The sequence below is a fragment of the Linepithema humile genome, chromosome 7, assembly GCF_040581485.1.
Source record: "Linepithema humile isolate Giens D197 chromosome 7, Lhum_UNIL_v1.0, whole genome shotgun sequence".
NCBI lineage: Eukaryota > Metazoa > Arthropoda > Insecta > Hymenoptera > Formicidae > Linepithema > Linepithema humile.
The window spans coordinates 19,633,732-19,657,522 of NC_090134.1; the positions used below are offsets into that span (position 1 = coordinate 19,633,732).

The 23,791-nt window shown below is 42.5% G+C and overlaps 1 protein-coding gene across 7 annotated transcripts in view; it reads right to left on the bottom strand.

Annotated features, from left to right (window-relative positions):
* Ten-a (tenascin accessory) overlaps positions 1-23,791 on the bottom strand; it is a 482,645-nt gene that overhangs the window by 164,236 nt on the left and 294,618 nt on the right. The window contains exon 1 of one of the 7 annotated variants that reach the window (XM_067358592.1): positions 11,087-12,166. The exons of the other annotated variants lie outside the window; for them this stretch is intronic. Within the exon in view, the coding sequence (XP_067214693.1) occupies positions 11,087-11,126 (40 nt within the window). The 5' untranslated portion in view covers positions 11,127-12,166. Of the gene's footprint in view, positions 1-11,086; positions 12,167-23,791 lie in introns of those variants that run through there. 7 annotated transcript variants of the gene reach the window in all.

The following is a 23,791-nucleotide window of genomic DNA, read 5'->3' on the forward strand; positions in this document are numbered from 1 at the left end:
GCATTATTCAGGCATTTCCGCTGCATAATAAGTCGCCCGCACTTCACTCCATTAGTCTGGTATATCGTACCGTAATACTAATGGAGTAAAGGACGATGGTGACGTGCGGCAGTTCGTTTGACGGTATACACGCACGACAGAGGCAAACGCGTTCGCATAAAGCCACGACCGGATCATAAACGCCACCGATCTCGCCTTAGACCGGGCTGGCTCCAAATCTGCGGAACGGGGATCGGAATCGTCGTGTCATCGGCACGATTGTGCCATTCGCCATTTACGTGCTCAAAGGCTCGCTCGTAACACACGGGACATAACGTTTCCTTTGTAATTCTGAGCATAAATTGGCGCGTGTCAGATGCGAATGACTCGATTCCGTTGAACTGCGCACGTAGGTAGGTAGAAACCTGTCGGCCGGAGAGTCTTGACAGCTGGGAGCACAAAGCGACGGGTTCATTCTCGCAGTGCGAGAGACTGGTTGCCAGGCTGCCGAGGCTTAGCAGCCATGCCGGCTACCGTTTGTTTCGTCCGGTAGTCATGGTGATAACACGGAGAAGGTGGGCGCGACTGATCGAGGGTTCTCCGATATCTCGCATATTTTCTAGTAGCTACCCTCTCGGCGGAAGCAACGCGCTCCCGGTTCGCTGGACCACCCATCGAAAATATTAACGCCCACGAAGGGATGCGCCGCGTGCCTCTGTCGGAGTACTTTCGGAAGAAATAAGCTGTACCGGGTTGCAAGCGCGGCTGACGCGAACATACCCCTCGACAATGCCATCGGAATGAGAGCAAGTCTCCATTGTGTAAGGTTTTACTGTATTTTCATATCGACTCTTTTAAGGCGACAATATTTCTTCTTTTGCGAACGCGTCGGCGCATATTTTCTTTTATTGCGAAAAGACAGAATTGTTGATAACACTAATTTATAAAGACACATTTTGACACTAATAACTTCGACTTATTTAAATAAATATTATAACTGAAAGATGAAATATACGTCTGTCAACAAAAATTGTCATGTTTCAAGATTTCAAGAATAAAATGCTATATAAATATTTGAGAAGCTATTCAATACAGATGCTTATGTAAAGCAAAATACGATATATTTAACATCATTATCGATGTAATCATCGCAGAACGACCGATATTCGTATTATTAACGAAACAATTTCGTCAATTCTTCTCTTATTACTTTCGACTTGCTATATTTTTTTGCGCGTAACATAAGAAATTTACATGTTAAATATTTCCTAGCCGAAGAAGGAAAACAAAGCGATCGCGTTAATAATGAGCGATGATTATCGCGTAAAGATTCCTGAGAGGTATTTTAATTTCATCTTTATAGTCGATCCGAGGATACACATACTTTAAAAATCTTTTCTTATTAACATTTATCTCGACTGATTTTAGAAAAATTCTCTCCGAAGCAGGCCGCTCGTCGGAGGCCGCGCGGGAAACGATCGATTGCGTTCTATCTGCGAGAAAACTCAAGTCTGGCCGACCCAGTCTACGCTCGAAAAAGTGTCATTATCCGCTAATGGCGCGGCAGCAACTGGGTCGATGCGCTCGGTCGGTTAATGACGTGACTTTCGCATTTTGCGAACGAACTATACCGATTTTATCTACGCGCTCCAGTTCTACCTGATCGACACCCGTAGATTCGCGGGCGCCGTGACTACCTTCCGAGCGGCGGTTATTTAAAGGTTAAGGCCGTTTTTATTGCTGCGCCGCATTCTTATCGCGTCACTTCGTTACTTGTAAGGGTCCATTCGCCGCGAGGCAAAATATCTTTCGGGAGCTACGCGAGAGACAAGCCCACGCGAAATATCCCCGTGTAAGAATGTCACCGACCCAAATACGTCGTCAAAGGGAAGCGAGCATTACCGCGGTTACGATAGCCGGAAATTACGTAAGCGGAATTAAGTAAGCGCAGCACATCCCACCGCGATAAAGTTTTCCCGCGCTCCGGGCGCTGACAGAGCGTGCCGACTAATAGCTCGCCTAAAAGCGCGCAATTTAGCAGATCGGGTGGCACTCTCGTATCGAGGAAGGCTTCCCCCCTCCTTTCCTCCGCAATCGGGGACGCACAGTCGACTGGCCTGTTCTTTATTTAATCACTGCACACGGTTCTCTTAATGAAGACGAGTGAGCGACGTACCACGGGCGGGGAATGGCGAATAGGGAACGGTCAGATGGGGTCGTCGAGGGGAAACCGCTGAAAGTGTGGTTAAATTCAGGGAAAGGCAGCGGAAGACGAGAGCGATAACGAAAGTGATAACGAGAGTGATAGCGCAAGAGTGACAGAGCGTAGTTAGAGCGACAGCCGAAAAGGGCCAGTGAGCCGTCGAAGAAGGGGTAGTGCGGAGCTAGAAAATGGAATTTGAGGTCGAGCCGGGACGAGACGAGGCGAGACGAGGCGAAGGTAAAGGCGAAAGGCACGTAAAGACAAGAGAAAAAGATCAGAGATAGGTACGTAAGTCCCTGGATGGAGTGGATACAGTTGAGTCTGAGGGTTTCTTGGTTGTTGGGTGTTTGGCTGTCGGCCAGGGAATCTCTGGAGCGCGACGGTTACCTTTTTCTCCGCCGGGAGATCTCTTCGACCTTATACGTACACCACGGTACCATCTTTCCGGAATGTCAACTGTATGAGGGCGCGCGGGTGTGCGTGCGTGATATGTGTCGCCGGAGTTGCAGTCCGCACTTTCGAAAACTCGTCTGTTCTGGATCGATGTAACCTACGAATTTTATTGCTCATACAGCTTGTTTGTTTGATCTTACATTTTCCAGATTGCTCAACCGCGAAACGTATCGCAATCGTAAATTAAAACGCGTCGCTCGTGCGATTTATATTTAACGCAATTATGCTGTTCTTTGTCGGATTTTTCCTTTTTTTCTATATGCGTTAATTGCACATTTTACAGATAATTTCTTAAAGATAATAAATTGCAGAATTAAATTGTATTATTATATAAATATAAAAACAATCACGTGTTTCGTTCTTTGGATAAGATCAATGGCTTGCACTTTATCGCGTTGTGTTATGCGAAAAATCAAGAGAATAACTTTTTAATTTCTACCGCCTCGCGGACTAGCCATCTGTATCGTTCAGAAGATTGAGCTCTGTTTTACTATGTGTTCCGCGCAATCATCTATCATCTGTCCGCGCGATTCATACAAGTTTTATTTCATTCTGTTACTCGATGCCGCATATTGCAACATTCTTATATCGTTAAAGCGTGTATATTGAGACCCATCAGACATTCGAAATCAAACGGTTTTTCGAGAACGCTCGGTTCTTTAGAAAAGTGACGTTACGAATGCTGAAGACAATATTTTCAAAGATTGGATTTGGGAGAATCAGCTTCGAGAAAGTGCATATTTCCTGCTTCATTCGAACACAGCTCGCTGCGCTCGTGAATAGAACATAACAGTACGTTACGTCGGTGACGTCGATTTCTACTGGTCAACTCGTTTTGATTTGAAATTCGATTTCATAATATATCGAGCGACATCTCGGGAGGGTCACGTTGTCCGCGCGAAGTCAGTCGTGTACGCAAATATAATAAAGCGAAAATAATTTTATAAATATATTGTGCCATAAATGGCCATGGATATCACAATATTTGCCGTTTCCGTCATTTCACGATCGTATATTCTACGAGAATACGCGTATTCCGCGACACTTAAGCGATGTATGTAATCAAGAGGTGCGAGAGTACGAGAGAGGGTGCGGACGAGTCTACGTAAACATAAAGGTTGATTAACGATAATGGCGACGTGGGGTGATTTCCGATAGCCTGTCTCTTGATCACCGCGAGATTGGGGCTCGGGAATGAGGGACACTTTGGCGCGGAGAGGGGCATGGACAAACTGTCGGCGGCACATTGTGCAACGTTACGAACGCCAACCCACCCCGGGATAGTGGACGATGAAGGTAATCCAGGGGGATGCGTGCTCGAGAATTCTGATCAGCGCTTTACCTCTTATAGATCCCGCCAATGTGTTATTACTGTTAACACCTCTACTTCGTGTAACGTCGCGCACATCATCGCCCGGGCGCCGATGAGGATGACCACGATCTCGTTCCGCAAAGATTCAGTCGCGATGATACGCCATACGGCATTAACAGACGGCCGTCGTTATTGCTTCCATTTCAGATGTCATCGATGTACGCATCGATGCTGTCCACGTTGTTTCAAGCGAAGAGATAATATTTGCGAGATATCGCACGGTGGTGGCGGCAGTTGCGCACTATCGAGAATGTAAATCGCATTCTTGGCGCGTGGCGCAGTCGATTGTAAATTCATGGAAAATTTACTCTTCACCGAGCAGCGTGAATACAAGAACGGAATTGTAAATAATCGAGGCTCGCTGCGTTTCATGTTCTTTAATGCGCGTTTACGTCATCAAGAGGATGGCGACGTCGAACAGTCCGAGGATACACCGAATCGTCGGCGTCGACTTTTATCACTCTAAATCATGCGGAACGTAATGACCCAATTCGACCTCCGTATTCATGGAGAAAGGATCCACGTAGAAGCAATATCGCAGCCGGATTCGAACGAGTATTGTCTTTGGGGCTATTTTCTCTTTCTGTCGAGCATGAATGTGTCTTTCCGTCCATTGCACACGTTCGTGCCGTGTGTTATCATTTACAACAAAGCTCTCGCCATAATGTCCCGATCTCCTTCGAAGAAGCGAATTTATCGCTCTGCTTTGAGCAATCCCAACTCGTCACGATCAAACGTCTGTCTTCGTAAACATCTCGCGGGCATATTCGGATCACTAATGAGTGTTTGGTAAAGTCGCACGTGCCATTGGCCTCACCAAGATAGTAAATGCGCTAGAAGGTAATAGTAAAATTTATTGCCCGGTGAATTTCTTGTTTTGTTATCAATATCTCCAATATTGCGAAATATAAACTCATGTTAAATGTAACAAGATTTTTTAAAAATTTTGTTTTCTATTTCATAAATAATGGTAATTTTTCACTTATTATACAATTTTGAATAATAATATCGCGCTTGTTTAAAACAGTAATCATATAGTATAAAAAATAAACCACAAGAGATAAGTATTAACGTCATTGTGGAAGTTTTCACTTGCCCTCAGTGCGATCCTTACTATCTTGTACAAACTATCGATGCTGTCAATATCTAGAGGGTTGATCTCGGCTTGAAGGGTAATGAATGTTTATTAGAGCAGGATCCGTTGACGGATCTCCGTGGACTCGAGACGGATCGATATGCGTCGGCTAGACGTTCGTGCTTCGAAATAATTGGTTGACTCTGATCCTGCATTCTGTGTTCGTGAGAGGTAAACATTTGCGATTACCTGCGCTTCAAATACGTTCACGTACCAATGCGAATCAATAAATCTGGTCAAAGGTATCTAAGATATTTCTCGATATTGCTCACTTAATTAAAATTTTCGCTAAATATTAGTGATACAAAACTTTCTACTTGAAATATATGGAAGTTAAAGTAAAGAATATATAATTTTTTACAGAATCTCAACAAACACTGAATTTCAGTTAATATTTTTTATCATACAAAATATGTATAAACGTATTTGAATAAATTAATTCTTATCTAAAATTGAGAAACTTATTTGTTAAAAGATTGGGTTATGAAATTTATATCGTTTCATTAGCGTCAACATACAAGTACAGTTGATAATATATATCGGCATCTAGTTCGCCATTACGTACAAACTGGAAATAGAAGTGGCTAAAATTTAACTAGCTACGTAGTCGAATGGTCTCGTTTTCTTTATCAACTCAAACTGCAGAAATTAGCTCCTGGCCCCTGTCCAGATTACTTCCGTATTCTCCACCGCGTTTCGTCTCATTTGAGTTTGCGATTTTCGTGATACTAATTTTATAGATGACATATGAGCGTGAAATCATGACAAATGTTTCAAAACTTTAATTTCTTACGATCGATCTTGGGTTGCATCTTTTTTTTAGAATATTTAATTTTTCCTTTCAAGTCAATAATTCCCATAACGCGATAGATTAACATATTTAATTTCACTTTGAACCGTAATATCATCGTGCTAATGGCGTAATTATCCGGTAATGCTTTAACCGAGGGGCGGGCAATGCATCGGCAGACTAGGCAAAATTACAACGAAATTGCACCGAAAGAATTGATACGTAGTGCGTTAAATTCAGTTTCATGGTAGTGTACATTACGGCCAGCCGAATTTCTCGTATCTAGCTAAATTTGAGTGACCAGGGGATAAATTGTTGCACGCTTTTGGTGCAGCGGCTGCCGGAGAATTGTGCATTTGCGTCACGTAACCTGTTTTACGTTAGCGCTTTTGTTCCGCATGAATCTTATTAGCGCCAACCATTTTACAGGAAATTGAGTTAAACAGTTTTCTGCATTAAAGCTTTCGCTTTCCTTTCGGGTCGCTATTGGCCTAGAGGAAGTCGTGCACGAGATCGTGATTGGGTGGTTAATATATTTCACCAATGAAGCAAAAGTACGGCGTTAAAAAGTGCGTCTTCGTTCGTTAAACATTATCAGAATAAAATATACATAGAGTTACATATACATAGCTCGTTATCACCATTATGTCATAAAATCTTATTGGATTAAACACCTATTATGTAATCCAACTACAGCAAAAAAAAAAAGTTCTACTTCAAAAATATCAAATAACAATCCAGACAACAAGTCATTTTTTTTCCTAACGTCTTCTTGACGTTTTTCAGATGTTTTTACGACATGCGTGTTATCGGAAAAATAATTAAAGATTTATTTATATATAAAAAATTATATTAGAAATATCCGTAAACCTAAGTTTGTAAATTAATAATACATAGAAAATAAAAAAATTTATTTAAAAAAATTTATTTACAAACTTAGGTTTACATATACATCTAATATAATTTTTATATATAAATAAATCTTTAATTATATATATATATATATATATGATACATCTAATCAAATTGTAGAATATCAAAGTGCCCGTGAATAATTTTGTTGAATTGAACGGACTCATTTAATATTCGATAAATGCTATGATCGACGAGACATTAGATATTACTATTTCATGTAACAGCGATCATTATACATTACGTTAGGTATATTTGTTCTATAAAAAGAGACGACATAGTTATACTGCTTAACATAGTTACTGTAGTAACATGTTGTCTAACTAATGCGAAGGATAATTCCTATCATCTTCATGAACCGTACGCACGTATTGATCGTAACGCGGGTATGCGTGTATATAGGGTGGTCGATAAAGTGTAGGAATTAATAGCAGGAATATACATTTTGGATGTACTCGAAACTCTTGTTCCTCAAAAATTTAGTTACAAGTTATTTAACACTGAAGATACAATATTCAGATAAATTAGATTCCAAGAACATAAAATAAGAATTTACTCAACTGCATATTTCGAGCGAATTTTAAGAGAAAATAAATTTTTAATGTACTAAGAATGTTCAGAATCAAGAAGTCATAATATTTAATGACCGCCATTCAACGTTCAAGAAAAAATCGACTTCATATTCTTTCGGAAATATATTCCTTCTTTTAATATCCGCGTTTCATCGACTATTCTATATATGCGGATTTCTGAAGTCCATATAACACCGAGGCGACAAATATATGCGATATGATTTTTGTTTGCCAAGATGAATTCTGCCAATGCGGCACAACGAGGAATAGCGGCATGGAGACGGAAGAGATCGAGCTTGAGAGAGGGATGCGAATTGAAAGGCTCCACTTTAGCATCCCCTTCCCATTCCTCCCACCGACAGTACCGTTATAGTTGCAGTGCGCATCTATACGGCACGCGAAGACGAAGCCGAGGAGAAACGGGTTGGCGCGTTTTTATTTACGACCTCACCCAATGAAATAACGGCTGCGAAGGGGCGTGCAATTGCCTTCTCATCTCGGCGACCCACATAAGCGCCCATTGGCTTTCTCTAAAAACGTTAATTGCTTACTGTTAATAAAGCTCAGGCGTTTCGCGTACACCGTAATTCCGCTCTCACTCGCATTCAGCTCAAAAACCAAAGAAAAAAATAAATGCATATATAGAAATATCAGCGTCATGCCTGGTCTGTAAATTTTCAATTGCAATGCGATTTTTCGAAGACGAATGAGCCGTCGCATTGTTTGCCGTATGTTTGCGCGCCGTTCGTTAGAAAGGTCGCGACGTATTGCGTTATGAAGAGAGAATTCTGAGCATGTTCGTCGTTCGCGGAGTTTGCTCGTAAGCACCGCTTTTTGGGCTAAATGTCGGAGTTGCCTTGTCCGAAACTTTTCGACTGTGTTGTGTCGCTTAGACAGGTGGTAGGGGCAGCGAATTATTCGACGCTCACCGTCAGACTGCCATGGTTGTTTGCCGAAGTGAATGTAGAACGATCAATGTGAAGCTTCCTGTCCGCTGATGGCTGTACCGTTAGCCATTAACGCTTTCATAGACACTCAGACTGCTCTATTTTCCGTTGCCCCCTTGCATGGTTGATTTAGTATTTCGTACGCTTTCAAAATTTTCTAAGTTTTTCAAACTTTTAATATATATTTTAAAAACTCTAAAATTGAATATACTAATTATACTAATACGCTATTCGCATTTAATTTAGCATATAGATAAAATTCGTTTTTTTCTTAGATCTGAATTCAACAAACATAAATCTCAAACCTCTTATTTATGCGTTGCAAAGATTGCATTAGATAATTATTGTTGATAATTCAAGTGCAACAAAAAGCGTAATTTTTTATTTTCCCGCTTTGCTATTGTTAATGAAAGAATGATGATAGAGCACGAATGAGGTCTATGATGATAGCGGCACTCAACTTATCCCGACAGAGTAAATAAAGAGCAAATTATGAGAGGGAAGCGCTACCGCATCTGCAACGTATTTACGCAACGATCATTATCAAGTGTAATTTCATTTTAGATAAGAGACTTAACCCTTTCGCGCGGCATATTTACACTTCTTATACGTAGATAAGTTTGCAGTCATGTAATGTCCTGATGTCATTAACCATTCATAGCATTAGCAATGTTTGTATCTAATCATAATTTATAATAAGCAACTAACCTTGATTAAATATACATATATAAGTATCTCTTAATGTCGCAAAAAACAAAAGTAATAAAGTATAAAATGTGAGCAAAATGCGAGCAATTAGAAAATTCGATGCGCTCTGCGTCCTTCTGCGTTTCTCCTGCTCTACAGATATTTTTAAAGCGCACACCCCGCTAAGCAGTAAGCGAATCCGATCGATTTTGCCGAATTCAATTATGCGACATATTGCAGATGCGGATCGTCGACGCGGGTGGCCCGTATCCCGATTCCGCCTCGAGTCGCCTCGCGGCCGTGAAAACGTTTACACCGTGAAAAACGCAGCTGAGCTCGCCTCCCTCCACGAGATTGCATTAATTCCACGCACGACACGTAACCCTAGCAATAAAGTGGCGTAATTGCCGATGTGTCCGTGCCCTTTGGGCGCCAAAGAGGAGAAAACCCCCGCCGGCTTCGGATGCGGAAAGTACGCGCGGGGAAAGGGGTTTGTCGATGTACAAATCCACCCCGACGTATTCCACACACAGGCAGACAGTGGGTCGACTTATGCGAGCCACGTGCGCCATTCTAATTTGCTTACGAGCTACGGCCTTAAAGCACAATGCGCCATGGGCTCCAGAAATACGTGCGTCGGTCGACTGCACGGACAATGCACAATGTGCCCTACACTTTCGCCCCCGCATTGTTTCTCGAGTTCGCGAGCCCAATGATATCGCCATAGTTTTGTCATCTACGTCCGCGCGATTGCGATTCATTCTGGTTAACGGAACTATTGTCAAGTGCATAAGAAAGGATGTAAATATTTCATTAAACTATTGGATAGACGATTGTCAGGTTTTCTTTTATTCTCTCAACTATGAGAGAGAGATAAATTTGCACCGGTTCTCTAGAAATCTTTGTCAAAGAAACGCCGAATAAAATTAAGTGTAATATCTAATATTTAGCTTCTTTCTGTTTTCCATCACTACTATTATCTCTATTATTATGCTAGAATACTAAAATTCTTATGATAATATTAACAGGGAATATTAAAATTTATATAGCGAAAATAGCTTGAGGATGTAAAAAACGAGCAATTCGTGTTTGACCGCAATCCCGCGGATAATCGCTTGGGACGAAATTGTGCTCCCGAAGTTTTTGAGCCGGGAATAGCACTATAAGAGTTTTATTTCATTCCCTCATTTCGTCTGTAACGTATCTGGTCCAATTTAAATTCCGGGTAAGACCAGCGCGGAAAGCCCGAAGGACCTAATATAATTCTGAATACAAGAGGCACCCGGTACGCTTGGGATCTAACTTGCATATATTTGCCAAATAGGCACGTTAACGTTAAGAATAGTGTCTGCATGCCTTCTCGCAACAAAAAGAACGAATATATTACACGTCGGATATATTATGCAACGTTATCTGCATGTGGCAAAGCATACATACATTACAAAATAATGTGTGCGCTTATTCGCCCTGTTTGTTCTTCTAAAAATGCGCCTGTTGCAGATAATTATTCGTAATAAATCTGATAATGAAAGTTCGATTGACAATGATTAAATAGTTACACGTATACGCCGCAATAATGCGATAACACGTAACACAGTATGTATACCTTAAAGCAAAATGGAATTTTGTTCTGACTGGTAATTCCCCGAAGTTATATACCGACCGGATCTGCAATGCAGATTACGATATTCGAGCTTGTTCAAGCACCGTCAGTGAACTTTGCAGCTGTGTGCAGTTTTGGGCAATTACCTTTTCGATCCAAGTCATGTTTTCTCAATATGCGGATATTAAAATCATAATGAGTTTGTAAATAAAATTGCTTATTATCACCTGTCCAAAATTCGATTAAAATACGATTCATGTATCGTGTAAATATATTATAAAATTGTAGTTACAGCAAATGTGTTGAATAAAAGTCATACTATATTACTACATGTTAATTATCTGTTGGATTTTATTTCTATGAAACAAGATATCCCTATGACGCGGTCGCTGCGTTTTAATCATATACAAACATCCTATTCATCCAGACTTACCAACGCGATCTATGTCTTCTTGCGTGTAGTAGTGATGCATCGTTGCTGCTGGGTCGGCTTGCGGTAGCAATTGAATCACACGGGCGACAGTTTATGGCCGTACGATGATCATCACGACCAATACAGCGGTCACTTTACTCTGCTATTACTCACTTCCATCTCAAACAGTCGTACAGGCCACCCATTCGCCACTTCCGGCACGGTATTGTTCCTACAATTTCGGCCGCGCGCAGATTCGCGTAGTCGCGTGTGTACACGCGTTCACACGCATACACACGTAAAAGGCTTGAACCTTCCAATGACGTTCCTTGGAAAATGGCGGAGTCCACGTGAACGAGAAACAAGGTCGATGTCCGTAAGAATAAACACACGTATATCTTACGCGATCGTCCCGAGAGCATTCACTTGACGAAAAAAACTCACTATACGCGCGAGCTTGAACGCGGACGTTCATCTTTCGCATTTCGCGCCATGATTTAACACTACAGTACGTGTGGTTGCAAAGATTTGGTACCACGAAGCTTTACGCGGCTTTAGCAAAATTTATTATGCAATTTCACAGTCCCTTTTATCTCTATATAATCACAGAAGTAAAGCTGGAAATTTCTGTCGAGAGAAAGAGAAAAAGTCTTCGGATATTTCACAGCGTAAAATTCACCGGTCCTTCCGCGATGTAGATCAAAGAAACACGAGATGCGATGCCTTTTCCATAATCGGTTATGATGTTTGCCGATGTCCCGCTGAGATGCGTTCACTCGATTCGAGGTTATGACAGAAGAACGATCGCGGTCCAGGAGGTAGCGCCAGCGATTCGCCACAGCAAAACGTCAATGATGCGGCGCGTCTCGCGCGATTCTCTCCGGAAGAAACGGAAAGTGCGTCTCACTTTCGACCGCGACGAGTCTCACGCACTACACCCTCTCCCGCCCGCTCGTTGTCCTTTTCTTTTTTCTACCGGCTCGACGAAATCAACAACAATGGGGACACAAGGTAAAACGACAAGCCCTGATAACATTGTGGTACAACGCTCCTTCGCAAGCCGATTCTGCGCAGTGTTGGTCGGCACATTCGGAGAGGTCGACGGCAGCCACGCTACGCGGAGAGGATGTCGGCGATCGTGGCGCCATCCGCGGCGGGAGGGGCGTCGGTGGTCGACGCGGGGGTGGCACACCGGCTGCCACCCCCGCGACATCCTACCCGCTATCCACCCCTCCTCTCCCCTCGCTCTCGTTCTCCTCTCACTCTCGCATCGCCGCTCCCCCGCCGTCCCCGCAACTCCATCGACCTACCGTCTTCCCTGCCGCTGTACCCGCGCACCCTCCCCCTCCGTCAACCTGCGCCCTCCGCTCTCTCGTGTTTTCTCTCTCACTCTCTCTATCGCGGCAGCCACCACTGGCTGCGGTATCGATTGGCCCAGTTGTCCCTCGTCAGAGCGCGGCGGTCGCTCCAACATCCGAACGCGGCCCACTACCGCCTTCTTCACCTTCATAGCCATCTTCACCTGCCGCCTCCTCCTCCGCCTTTGCGTTCACCTCTTTTTCGGCGCGCGGTGATACAAATTGCAAAAAAGTATTCCACGTTACTGTGACGGCGGCGAGTTGGTAACTGGCTGATTTTTACGACTATCACTTCTGCCGTTGATCAGAACGGCGTATTTTTTATCATGAAAAAGGAAACGATTGCATTCGCGAAGAGAGACTTATCATGATGTGGGCGGTAAAGAACGATAAATTGGATTAACGGCCTATCGATTGTTTGGATAGCGGGAGAGATGTTTTTATGATGTCGCAAGAACGCGTGGTATTGATTAACTTCGTGTGGATGATCCCCAAAACTGATAAGAAAATAGGATTAAAAAGCTGTTTCTCCGTAATCCTGTTATCATTAGAGAGGAGCGGCAAAAATTTATGCGATTAATCCAATATCCTGGAATTACGTTATTCGATTTGCAAGAGCAGAGAAAAAAAAGCATATATAATATCAGCTGTATTTAATACATTTATGTATCTGTAAAGCTTTTATAATTAAAAAAAGATTTTTAGATTTTTGTATATTGTGATCGTTTAATTTATTCTATGTCGACCAAAAAAAAAACCGGTAAAATAAAACGCAGCGAGTCAGTTGATGGATTTGGATCAGCCTGCAATTTTTGTAAAGAATTTCGATGTACATGTATTGAGTGACCGTAAGAAGGTAAACGAGGTGTCACCGCGGAAATACGAGCGAACAGGGCAATGCACGTCGGCGGTCGTGAGTGGAGCGTGGCGGAAAACAGGGGCGAGTATAAGCGACAAAGGAACCGGGCATTATTATATGGCGGGGCTCTGAATGCATGACAATGCCGAGCAAGACTCTCTCTTCGTCTCCCTCGTCTGCATCCTCTTTGTCTCCCGGTCGTGCTCCCGGTTACTCCCGCGGGCACCGCTCAAGCACCGCCGCGGGACTATCGTTTCACAATGCTACGCTAACAAGGTCAGCAATTAATGAATCGTTGGAAATGCGTCGCCAGAAAAATACGCGCAACGGGACCGGTGTATCATTAAGGAGGCGGCGCGCCTCCGTGTGTGCTGTCGTTTCACGGATCGCCGCTTCGGATGTTCCGACATTAGCAATCAGCAGCCTTTGAAAGATTCCACGAGATTGAATATGGATACGAAAATTGAGCACGCAGCTCAAAGATACTACTCTATTTGTTTGAGAATCTCTCGAAAGAAGATTACGCTGTTATTTGTACGTACTATAATTAGCAGCTTGCCGTAATACCGAGTTCTAATTAGAGTGTTGATCGCGGCAAAATAATTGCCGGTAACAATATAAGCAATGCTGAAATTAACGGATGTGACTCGAAACTGAAACAGTCAGGCATCACTCTTCTGCTTTTATCGCAAAACTTGTGAGTTTGGCAAAGCACGCGTAAAATGCAACGCGTCAGTAACTGAATATTCGTTTTATAATCTGTTCGCATTATTATCTGCTCCATACCAAATGCGTGTTTCCTAAAATAGGCTGACATTTTCGAGACAGTAATTCTCGAATGTAGCTATCAACGTTGATTCGTTAAAGCTTGAATTTTATTTCCTTCGTGAGCGAGCGGAGTTGTGATATTTTTAGCACGTAGAAAAATTTGATGCAGAGTGGTTTATTTTTTGGAAAGCAATCATTTTACAAGCAAGAACATTTTATGTGGAAAAACTATAATGCAATTTATCGCTGAAAATGTACTCAGCTTTATAGAGATCTAATAACGTTGGCGGCGCGTCTGATTTTTTTCTCAAGTTTTGACATGTCGGGAAATTAAAAGAAACGGTAAACGTTCTCTTCGATGAGATAGAAAGCTAGTAACCAACTATCGAGAAAATCGTAGAATTTTCTCTCAGGAGTGCCGCGTTCAAGAAAAGTATATACCTCGAGGGCTCTTACAACGCACTTTTATAGAACGTAACGGCGAGCATCGGTGGGCGGTAAGGTCGAGTTTTAACCTTCCCAATCTTCAGATTGCTTAGCTGCTTTTAGTCGAAGCACTTTTTAGCCAATCACGCAGTGGCGTTCCTTGCTGCATTCACTAAGTTGCTTCAGTATTTACGGAAGATTTATCGAAAACTTCCTTTTATTCTTATAACATGTCGCGATTTTTATAGCAAAACATTTATATTTTAATATTAATTGGTATTTTAATTTAATATATAACTTTTCTTTCGAATTGCAGAAAATCTCGATATTACATGCTTTAGAACGCGCTATTTTTATTGTTATCGATCGTGCAAGTTGGTTGATTCTTGCGAAGCAAATACTACTTTTGTTGTATTCTGGCGCGGATGGGCGATTCTGAAGATGTTTGAATGATGAATCCAATATCACCCTGGGTTGGGTCGCGGCAGAAGCGAAATACACCCCCGGGACAGAAACCGTTTCCCTAAAACAGACCAATGAACCGTCCCTGTTCCACATACATCAGGGACTTTGGGGCCGCGGCATGTGTGCGCGCAGCTGAGCAATGCATCATATGTTACAGATTGGTTTTACGTAAAAGAACGCCTATATAATGGTGTGGATGTTTGACGCCGAAGAGGGAAATGGTTGGAAAATAACGAAAGTAAAGCGCCGGCTATCCATTGTCGCGCATTGTGTCCCATTCGCGCGATTTTTTATCGTTTCGCAGCTCCACGCGCTTTCATGACCTAAAACTGGCCAGCCTAAAAACGACCGACGTGGAAACTTGTAATCCCGGTTTGGATTTTTCGAAAATGCTTGCGCGCTCGTGATTGTCTACAAATATCGTCTTCTTTGCTAATTTTGCACAAGCGATGCGATGAGAAAAGTGTAGAAAATATTGATAGATATATAAGAAAAATTAGAGATTATTTCGGATTAAAGAACATTAGCGCGACATTTTTAAATGTTACGTCAAATAAGTGACACGATAGACAGTGAATGGCGTGTCGTCGCCTCGCACAGTCGCGTTTCTTCACGCTATAATGTTTGCAAAGATATGCGCCCTCGGAAAGCGACCCCCGTCGGCGGACGCCGAGAAGTACACAGTCACTAATTACAAGGGACACGAAATTACATAACTTTCACGAGGTTGTATATTCTAATTTGGCGGATCGTTAAAGGTCGGCCGGCTTATGCATATTCATCGGACATTTTTTAACGACCGCACCATCCTCCGGCCAAATCCAGAAGAAGCTACTTCGTATGTCTCACGCTCTAATGACCGTTTTGTAAATTAATGACGGGTGCGCGGCGTCATTTCACGGTTGATGGCGATATTACGGCCGGACTATAACACGTCTACGCGGCACCTGCAATTAACGCGCGCGGCATTGTTGCACATCGATGAACGTAAATAAACGCGGTAATATACATATGTAAACGTTTCTCGTTATGGCCTACTCGTGGAAGCTCGCGCTCGTGTAATTGCCATCGTACACGTCGTTCGTTATACACGACAGCAAATTGTCTTCTCAGGATTACTCTTTTCTTATACTTTCTCGCTCGACAACGAAAATGAATCTTTCTTTCTTCCGGAGGAGAATTAAAGAGAAAAAATTTATCTTACAATTCCGTTCCACTTACAGTAATATCAAATGATCTTCAACAAGATTGACTAAAAATGCTATTCTTGCAAAAAAGAAAGAGAGAAAATACTATTTCATAAAAATAGAGAAAACTCGATTAATTTTACATAACATTAAAAAATGTTTATTTTTTTTTTTTTGAAAATCGTAAACGTATTGTTTCAACATTAAAGATATATGTATGTAGAGAATAAAAGATTAAGAGATCCACGTATATATTTGACACGATTACTATTTTAATCTTTAATCGCTTTAGTCAATATAGCTTTAATCGGACAGAAGGTTTATCGTGTTATCGCGTCGGTGTCGGCCGATCTAAATAGCGTTTCAACCTGCAATTTTCCGTGAATACACCATTGACCGACGACCGCGAGAAAATACTCGAGTTATAAAATCCGCGACAAGCGGCAGCCCGCCGGCTAAGGCTTTGCCGACAATCAAATTTTCCGGCGAGGGTCACGCCGGGGGTGATAGGGCTGATTAAATCAGCGGATCGAAACTTCAAGGCGGGCCGTGGTCATTTAATTTCGCCGAGTCGGAAAGGTTTTCAGGTGGACCCGGCAGCGCTCCTAGCGCCGAAAGCGCTGTCGATGAAAAGTTCTTCCCAAAGGTAGAGACGAGAGCGGGCGAAGGGGCAAAGAACGAGAGCGCATCCACCGAATCACAAATGAGTTACGAGACTCGATTAAGTATCTTCTGGATGTATTATTAAGAACCGTAGCGGAAGAGCAAAGCAGAGAGGCGCGTAGAGAGAGAAGGTAGACGAGCTAGCTAGGGGCAACTAATGGGTTGTAACTAGTGTGTGCAGCGGATTATATCTTCTCGGTCAAGCCGGTACAAGCCACTGTACGTTAGAAACCTCGAGTGGCTGGATAAGTGCGAGAAAGATGGAAGGCGCACCGAGGAATGGCGAGAGTGACGAGCTATCAGATAGACGAGAGAGAGAAAGAGATAGGGGGTGGGGAGGGGGGGGGGAGAAAGAACGCAAATGGGATATGAGGAGAGCGGAGAGAAGGCGGGGAGAGAGGCTTAACTCGAGACTTTATGAATGCCCGACTGCAGCGCAGGAGTTCAGGTAAGATAAGGGCTTTCTGCACCCTCTTCATCCCACCGCCTCAGGGGCTACCGTGTCTGCGCTTCTCCCTTCGTCTCGTCGAAAACGCTACATCGCCACCAAATCCGGGCAACGGTTTCCCGGGCACGCAGCTACTCCCTCGCCTGCACTCACGTTCCGACCGCTTAACGCCAGATTTCGCAACTTTTGCCACGAGACAGGAACCTCATTAATATTCGAACGGAGATCTTTCATCGTACCAATGCCGCCACACGAGTTCGATATGTTGCAAAGTTCTGATATCCTCATGGCCAAAAAGGCACTTCGAATGCATGACTCGCTGTCGATTTTTTTTACTACGGTCAGCAAGTGACCGCTTCGATCGATTGGTTGGCAGTTTAATAAAAGAAATAAATAAAACTGAAATTCTGTCGAGACAGCAGACTGTTTTGCACAATAGAAAATATATTATGCTTTAAATTCAAAGTGGAAATAATACAAAAACAAACAGTTTTGAATAAATTATATAAATCTATCGATTACGCTTTGTTGACTACCAATAAAAACGAGATCGCGATGAAAACAAATTATTTTTGACATTTAAAGCGTTCTAATACTACGCGAACGATTGGGGCCGATGGTGTATATGACGAACTTAGAAAAGAACTGGAAAAATAGCTCATCGACCGTCCGATCCGTCTCATTTCGCGCACGAGTACCTATAACTTGGACGATAGGTCAGCTCGCGAAGTAGAGCGCATGAATGCTTCTCTTAGAGGAAAGGCAGGATTTCAATTTCATGGCGAGCAAGGGAGCCCATTGGAGCCTTATTCCAGCGTATAAACATAAACGGCGCAAAACGATAAAAGTCGCTTGTACAGTGTACGGTGTGTCACGAGCAGGAGGGAGGTACGGCCGGAAGGAGATCGGGGGGGGAGAAAGAGTGACTGAGCAGAGTTGAAAAAGGGGAGCGGCCGTGGCTTGGCAGGTGCGAGGAGCGCCCGCGTTAGAAAAAGAGCGAGTCCGAAGAAGGAAGGGGATAGCGTCGAGGTGGGTGCGCGAGCGAAATATATTTCCCGGCGGGACACGAATTACTGTGGAAACGAGAAAAATAATGAAACTCGCCCTGAAATCTGTTAAAGTGAATATTATTTAAATCTGCTCAGGTAACGGGGATATCGCGTGAACGATTACCTGCGAGCGGGGAAGAGGTGCGCATCGATGCTGCTAAGCTTCAGCTTGTCAGCATCAGCGTTCACAGTGTCTGCGCAGCATTAGTTCCGGTGATAGCACTGGCACAGAAATCGCGTATGCATATCAATAAATAATACGTTCCGATTGGCAGAAGTCAATAAAACGACGACTGTCGGGTATAAAAAATGCCAACAATACCGGGTGTCATTATTATAACGCGCCAATCTCACAATGCACCGTATTGTATGATACGACGATGGCATGAATATTTCGTCGAATTCCGCGTGGTGGTAATCTTTTCTTTTTTAGCGATATACGGAACACAAAGGGGAGAACACAGGATTAGAAAAAGAAAGAGAATCGGGAAATTCGTCAGAGTCACATGTCGCGTTCGTCATATTTCTCCTGCAACCGTGTAGAAACCGTGTAACCGTGTAAAATCTCGATTATCCCATTATCTAGAAAGCACATGCATTTTTTGCGCCGGAGCGAAGGGAAGTAACTTATTCGTATTGCATTACATATCCTGACGGTATCATAGAGAAATAGTAAAAAGTTATAGTTAGTAGGCAGTTTTAATGCACTGTAGAACAAATTTTTAAACGAGCTGCATCGCAAGACGACGATGAAGTCGCAAACTTGCAACACTTCTGTCATTAGGAAGATTGTATAATCAGATAGTAACTTGCTACTTACTACGGAGTATGCGGCGGACAGCAGATGATCAAGTATTTTTTCTTGCAATCTTTCAAAGATGATCATTAATCTTCAAATTGTATTACCGTATTGCGTAATGTAGCTACTCGTTGTAACTTCTTCGAACATTGAGACGATGCTCTGACGATAATAACAGGAGAGCAATTAACTGTTGCAATCCCTTCGCTTCCTCTATGTATATACAAGCTCTATTACAGACGTACATTTTTTATTCAAATACTTTCTAGTAAAATGGAAGGCGATCTCTTTAGCGAAAATTTGATGGCAAATATAATTGTGGAAATATTTAATATAGAAAATTAAAAGTTTTGACAAATTAAGCTTCTCAAAAGTGAAAACATAAACTAACCTTATCTTTCAGTTAATTGGAACTGGATTTTATACTTTAACAGAAATTTAATTTAAAGTTTGATTGCCAGGATATTTAATCTTGAAAATTAAAAAGTTGCGGCAAATGATAGTTTCTCATTAAAGTTCTTCTCAGAAAAGGCCGACTCGAAATCCGTCAAGGAATCTGTCATTAACAGATGTAGTTGACGCTGCACATGTAATTTTTCGTCATTAAAGCATAATTCAGCGTATACCACGCGGGAGAGGTCAGCGAAGATCGATTTTTGTGCACGTGAGGGACGGCAGAAAACAACGTGTGCGGTATTAATGGACGCGGTTGCAAATGAAACGAAGCTATCGCGGTCTCGTACGATAGGTGTGACAAATGGCGGCGGAGAAGGCGAAGGTGCACGCGGCAAAAAGAGAAAACTGTATATTTGAACATTGGTGCCGACCAAGCGCGAAATGGTAACAAAGGTTTCTATTCGCACACGTAATTGCTCACGCGGAACTACTCTGGAAACGTCGGAACTTGTCTAGGCGATAACTGCTTGAATTGTGGCGGATTAGGTATATAAATCAATACCTTCATCACAATTATGAAACACAAGAATAATATAAAACCATTGCTCTCTCGATTGTAAACTCAATCATCTGACAATTCGCGCGAGAATTCAGTTATCAAGGTAAACAAATTTGTAAGATAATAAGAAACAAAAATAATTTACTTGACTATATAAACAGAAGTCAATTATTAAAAAAAAAAATTTAATACATGCTCCGGTGAAAAGCAACATATATTCTCTTGCCGATTGAGTTCGATTCAAGATTCTAATTTACTCGCTCGGTTTCACCGAGGGTTGGGGAAAAAAACGAAGTATCGAGGCGGCATAGTCGATGGACATCGATTTTCTTGCACGGCACGGAAGAGTTACAGGCCACGCCAACGAGGAGTATTAATGGATGCGGTTGCAAATGAAACGAAGCTATATCGCGGCGTCGTGCGGCGCATATGACAAACGAGGAAAGGAAAAATCGAAGGATAGAGAAAGAAAGCAACGCTTGCAACACGCCGGTGGTCCGCAAGACCGAGCGTCTGCCGTGCAAAGAACAACGTCGCCATCGGTCTACGATCGACGTGGAACGACCAGGCGACAGAAGTAACGCCGACGTCGGTTACACGAGAGAGTGGCACGTAATCGTTTACGCGGAATTCGTTTGGTGCGACCTATAACAAAGGAGAGAGATAGAATGAGGGAGGGAGAGACGCGACGACGGAACTGTTTGCGTTTGGCACGGAAAATGCGTGGAATTCGTTTGCGTTTTAATGAACATGCGAATGATCGCGGTTCTTCTACGTTGTCGTTGTTTCCTCAGTCGGCGTTGACATTCACAGGGAATTGTATAACAGTTGCGAGAGAACGGGAATTTGTTTTCGCCTTTGCCCTTGTTCACCGCTCGACGTTTGAAATTACGAAGGCAATTCTCTCGCTACGCGATTCATCGTGCGCCTTTTTCGGCGAACTACTTTTTCGAGAGATGTAGTCTTTGTATGAATAAATCACGCCTCGTGATTGTGAAAGGAATCTATGTATTGAACGACGTTTTCTCAAGTAAACAGGGGTATATGAAGTAGTGGAACAGAATTTCGAATCAACTTCAGTACGATGTAATTGGTTTTGCGCATCGCGTTTTTTATATGGCAAACGAATGAGCGGAAATACCGCGATTGTTACGCAAAACTGTTTCTTTTGACACTGTTAGAATGTAATAATAATGCACAATTACTTGCAACGGACGTTTAGAGGAAATAATAGTGGTTATGTAATTTTGCCGCGGCGGCAATTTCTCGGGTTGCGTTTGACTCGAATGCACAGGTTTGTAACTTGTCGGATTTTGCGTTACGAGGTAGAAAATAAGTTTTAAAATGGGCCTTGAAATGCATGTTTTCAATGAGTGTTTGCAAAGAGCGTAATTTTATTTCCGCTTATTTCTCTCCGACCAACCAACTTGATTTCAACATAAATATCAAATAACCTCACACATACACACACAATTTTCTCTGATTTTATTCGTACCTATCTTTTATTCTATAATAAACTCGAAAAACTGTAATAAATAAGACTGAAGGAAAAAACTATTATAATCATAAAATCAACATTTTTAGCAAAGCACAAAATAAATAACTGAAAAATATAAATGTTCTTAGAATATTAACTTATTGGGGATAAAACTAAAAGTAATTTACAACAATTATCGTCAAAAAAATAAAGTTACCACGATATTATTTATTGCTATCTATATTACGAGAATTTTGTAAGAAATTTCGCAAGAATACTAACGATATAGAGGGAATAGAGGAAATGAGAAAACTCTTTTAACTGAGGAAGGTCTGGTCACCCTAGCTTAATCGTGCGCATACCATATGTCCAGACACATCCGGTACGGTTATGGCGGACGTGTCCACACTATCCTAAATTGCCTGCCAGGATCGTAACTGGTGTTTCCGGACGGTTCTGCCATTTCCTAGATTTTTTTTGTATCAGTACGAGCATCACGCATATCGCAGAACGAAAGTTGAATATTATCTCGCGCTTCCTTACTTTATTTAAGGACACTTTTACATTAAGACAAAAATTATTAAAAAATTATTAGTTATATTAAAGATTCTAAAATCTAAAATTAAATATTATTTATGTAAAAAATTTTAGGACGAAGTTATACTAACAAAGAATTACGGCAATATAAAGCAAAATTATCGATTCATTTAAAATGAATGTAATTTCTCCGTAATGTATACTTTTTTGTATTTTTTACTTCTGAAAATTATGCGTTCTTAAACGGGTTGCTGCGGTACTTGAATCAGACATTCGCGGCGATTTGCTAATATGGCGGCTAATCGGTTCACCAGCGGGATGTAGTATAAACCTGGATAATACAAACTTCATCTAGTCCAAACCGATCGTTTCGCCCGTATTACCGTCAACATGTCGGCCGCGCGGATAAACACAAACAAGCCGATATTCGGCGCAGAGCGTTCCGCAGATAACGCACTTCCTCCCGCGGCTGACATTGTGTCGCGTTTCATGCTCGACGCCGCGACCGCTCATCTGTGACGCGATCTCGACGAACATCTGGAAGCCGCGCGGTCCTACCGAAAGATTTATCCTCGCGTAATGACAGGGCATCGGGCATCTCCGGTGCATAACTGTCACATCGTATAGCAAGCATTTCGACGTGGCGACGATGTGACGCGATCAAGATCCTTCGACCTACCCTTCATCTATCTCGGTCCCTTCGTAGCGTACACGTGACGACAACCAACAACCCCCGGCCTCATCCCGATGCGCGCGTTACATTGACAGAATATCGTTATCGGCCAATGGCGATCTGCGATGCCGCCGTCGGGACTGCGTAACACGCTCTCGATATTATGGACATAAAAGGCACTCGCCGAGGCGAGGATGAATTCCCGGGGGTGTCAGAGATAATATCGTGCGCGTTGTCCGAAGCATCGTTACCAGTGTTGACGTATTTTTGTCAAGATCGCGATCGCCACTCGGTTGTTTATTTCGGCAGCAGCGATATTTTTGCGAGCTTGTGATCAAAATTAATGCGACATGCGACATTTCGGTGACAAAAAAATGTTTTTTTTTTTCCATAAAATTACCGTTAATATACGACTACAGTTTAAAACTTAAATAACTGTTTAAACTCTTAAAACCATACCAGATATTTCTGTATAAAAAATTCTATATAAAAACAGCGACTGCGCTACGTTCGTGAATAAATAATTCTTGTGCAAAGTATGATTTTCCAGAAATGGTAGTAAGAAAAATTAGTTCTGCTCATTATCCCGTTTGTTCCGCGATTCCATGTTAAACTGTTCTCTTTTCTCTCGATAAAATCTGCGGCTTCCTGGCAAAAAACCGAGCGTACCATATTCCGAGCGAGCGCTAGATCCCATCTCTTATTCCGCGAGACGGTTATATAGAGAAATTCGATTCTACGTAATCCGGGCCACCAAACCGATCATGAGCGCGGTAAGATATCGCTCGTCCGTCCGGAAATAGGTATCGAATCGGGTTGCAGCCGCGCTACGCCGCGTATGATCGCGGCAGCGCAAATAGCGCGATCGCTAGACACACATTGCTAAACTCCTGCGGATTACCGTGTGTGCGCGCGGTCCCTTAATGATATATTTATACTCGACCGATATCAAATGGTGTTCTCCTAATGATACATTTATACCCGGCTGATATCGGGCGAACGGCACGCAGATAGCCGTGTTGGGAAAGCGTCGGTGGCAGCGGGGTGAACGAATAAAAGCAA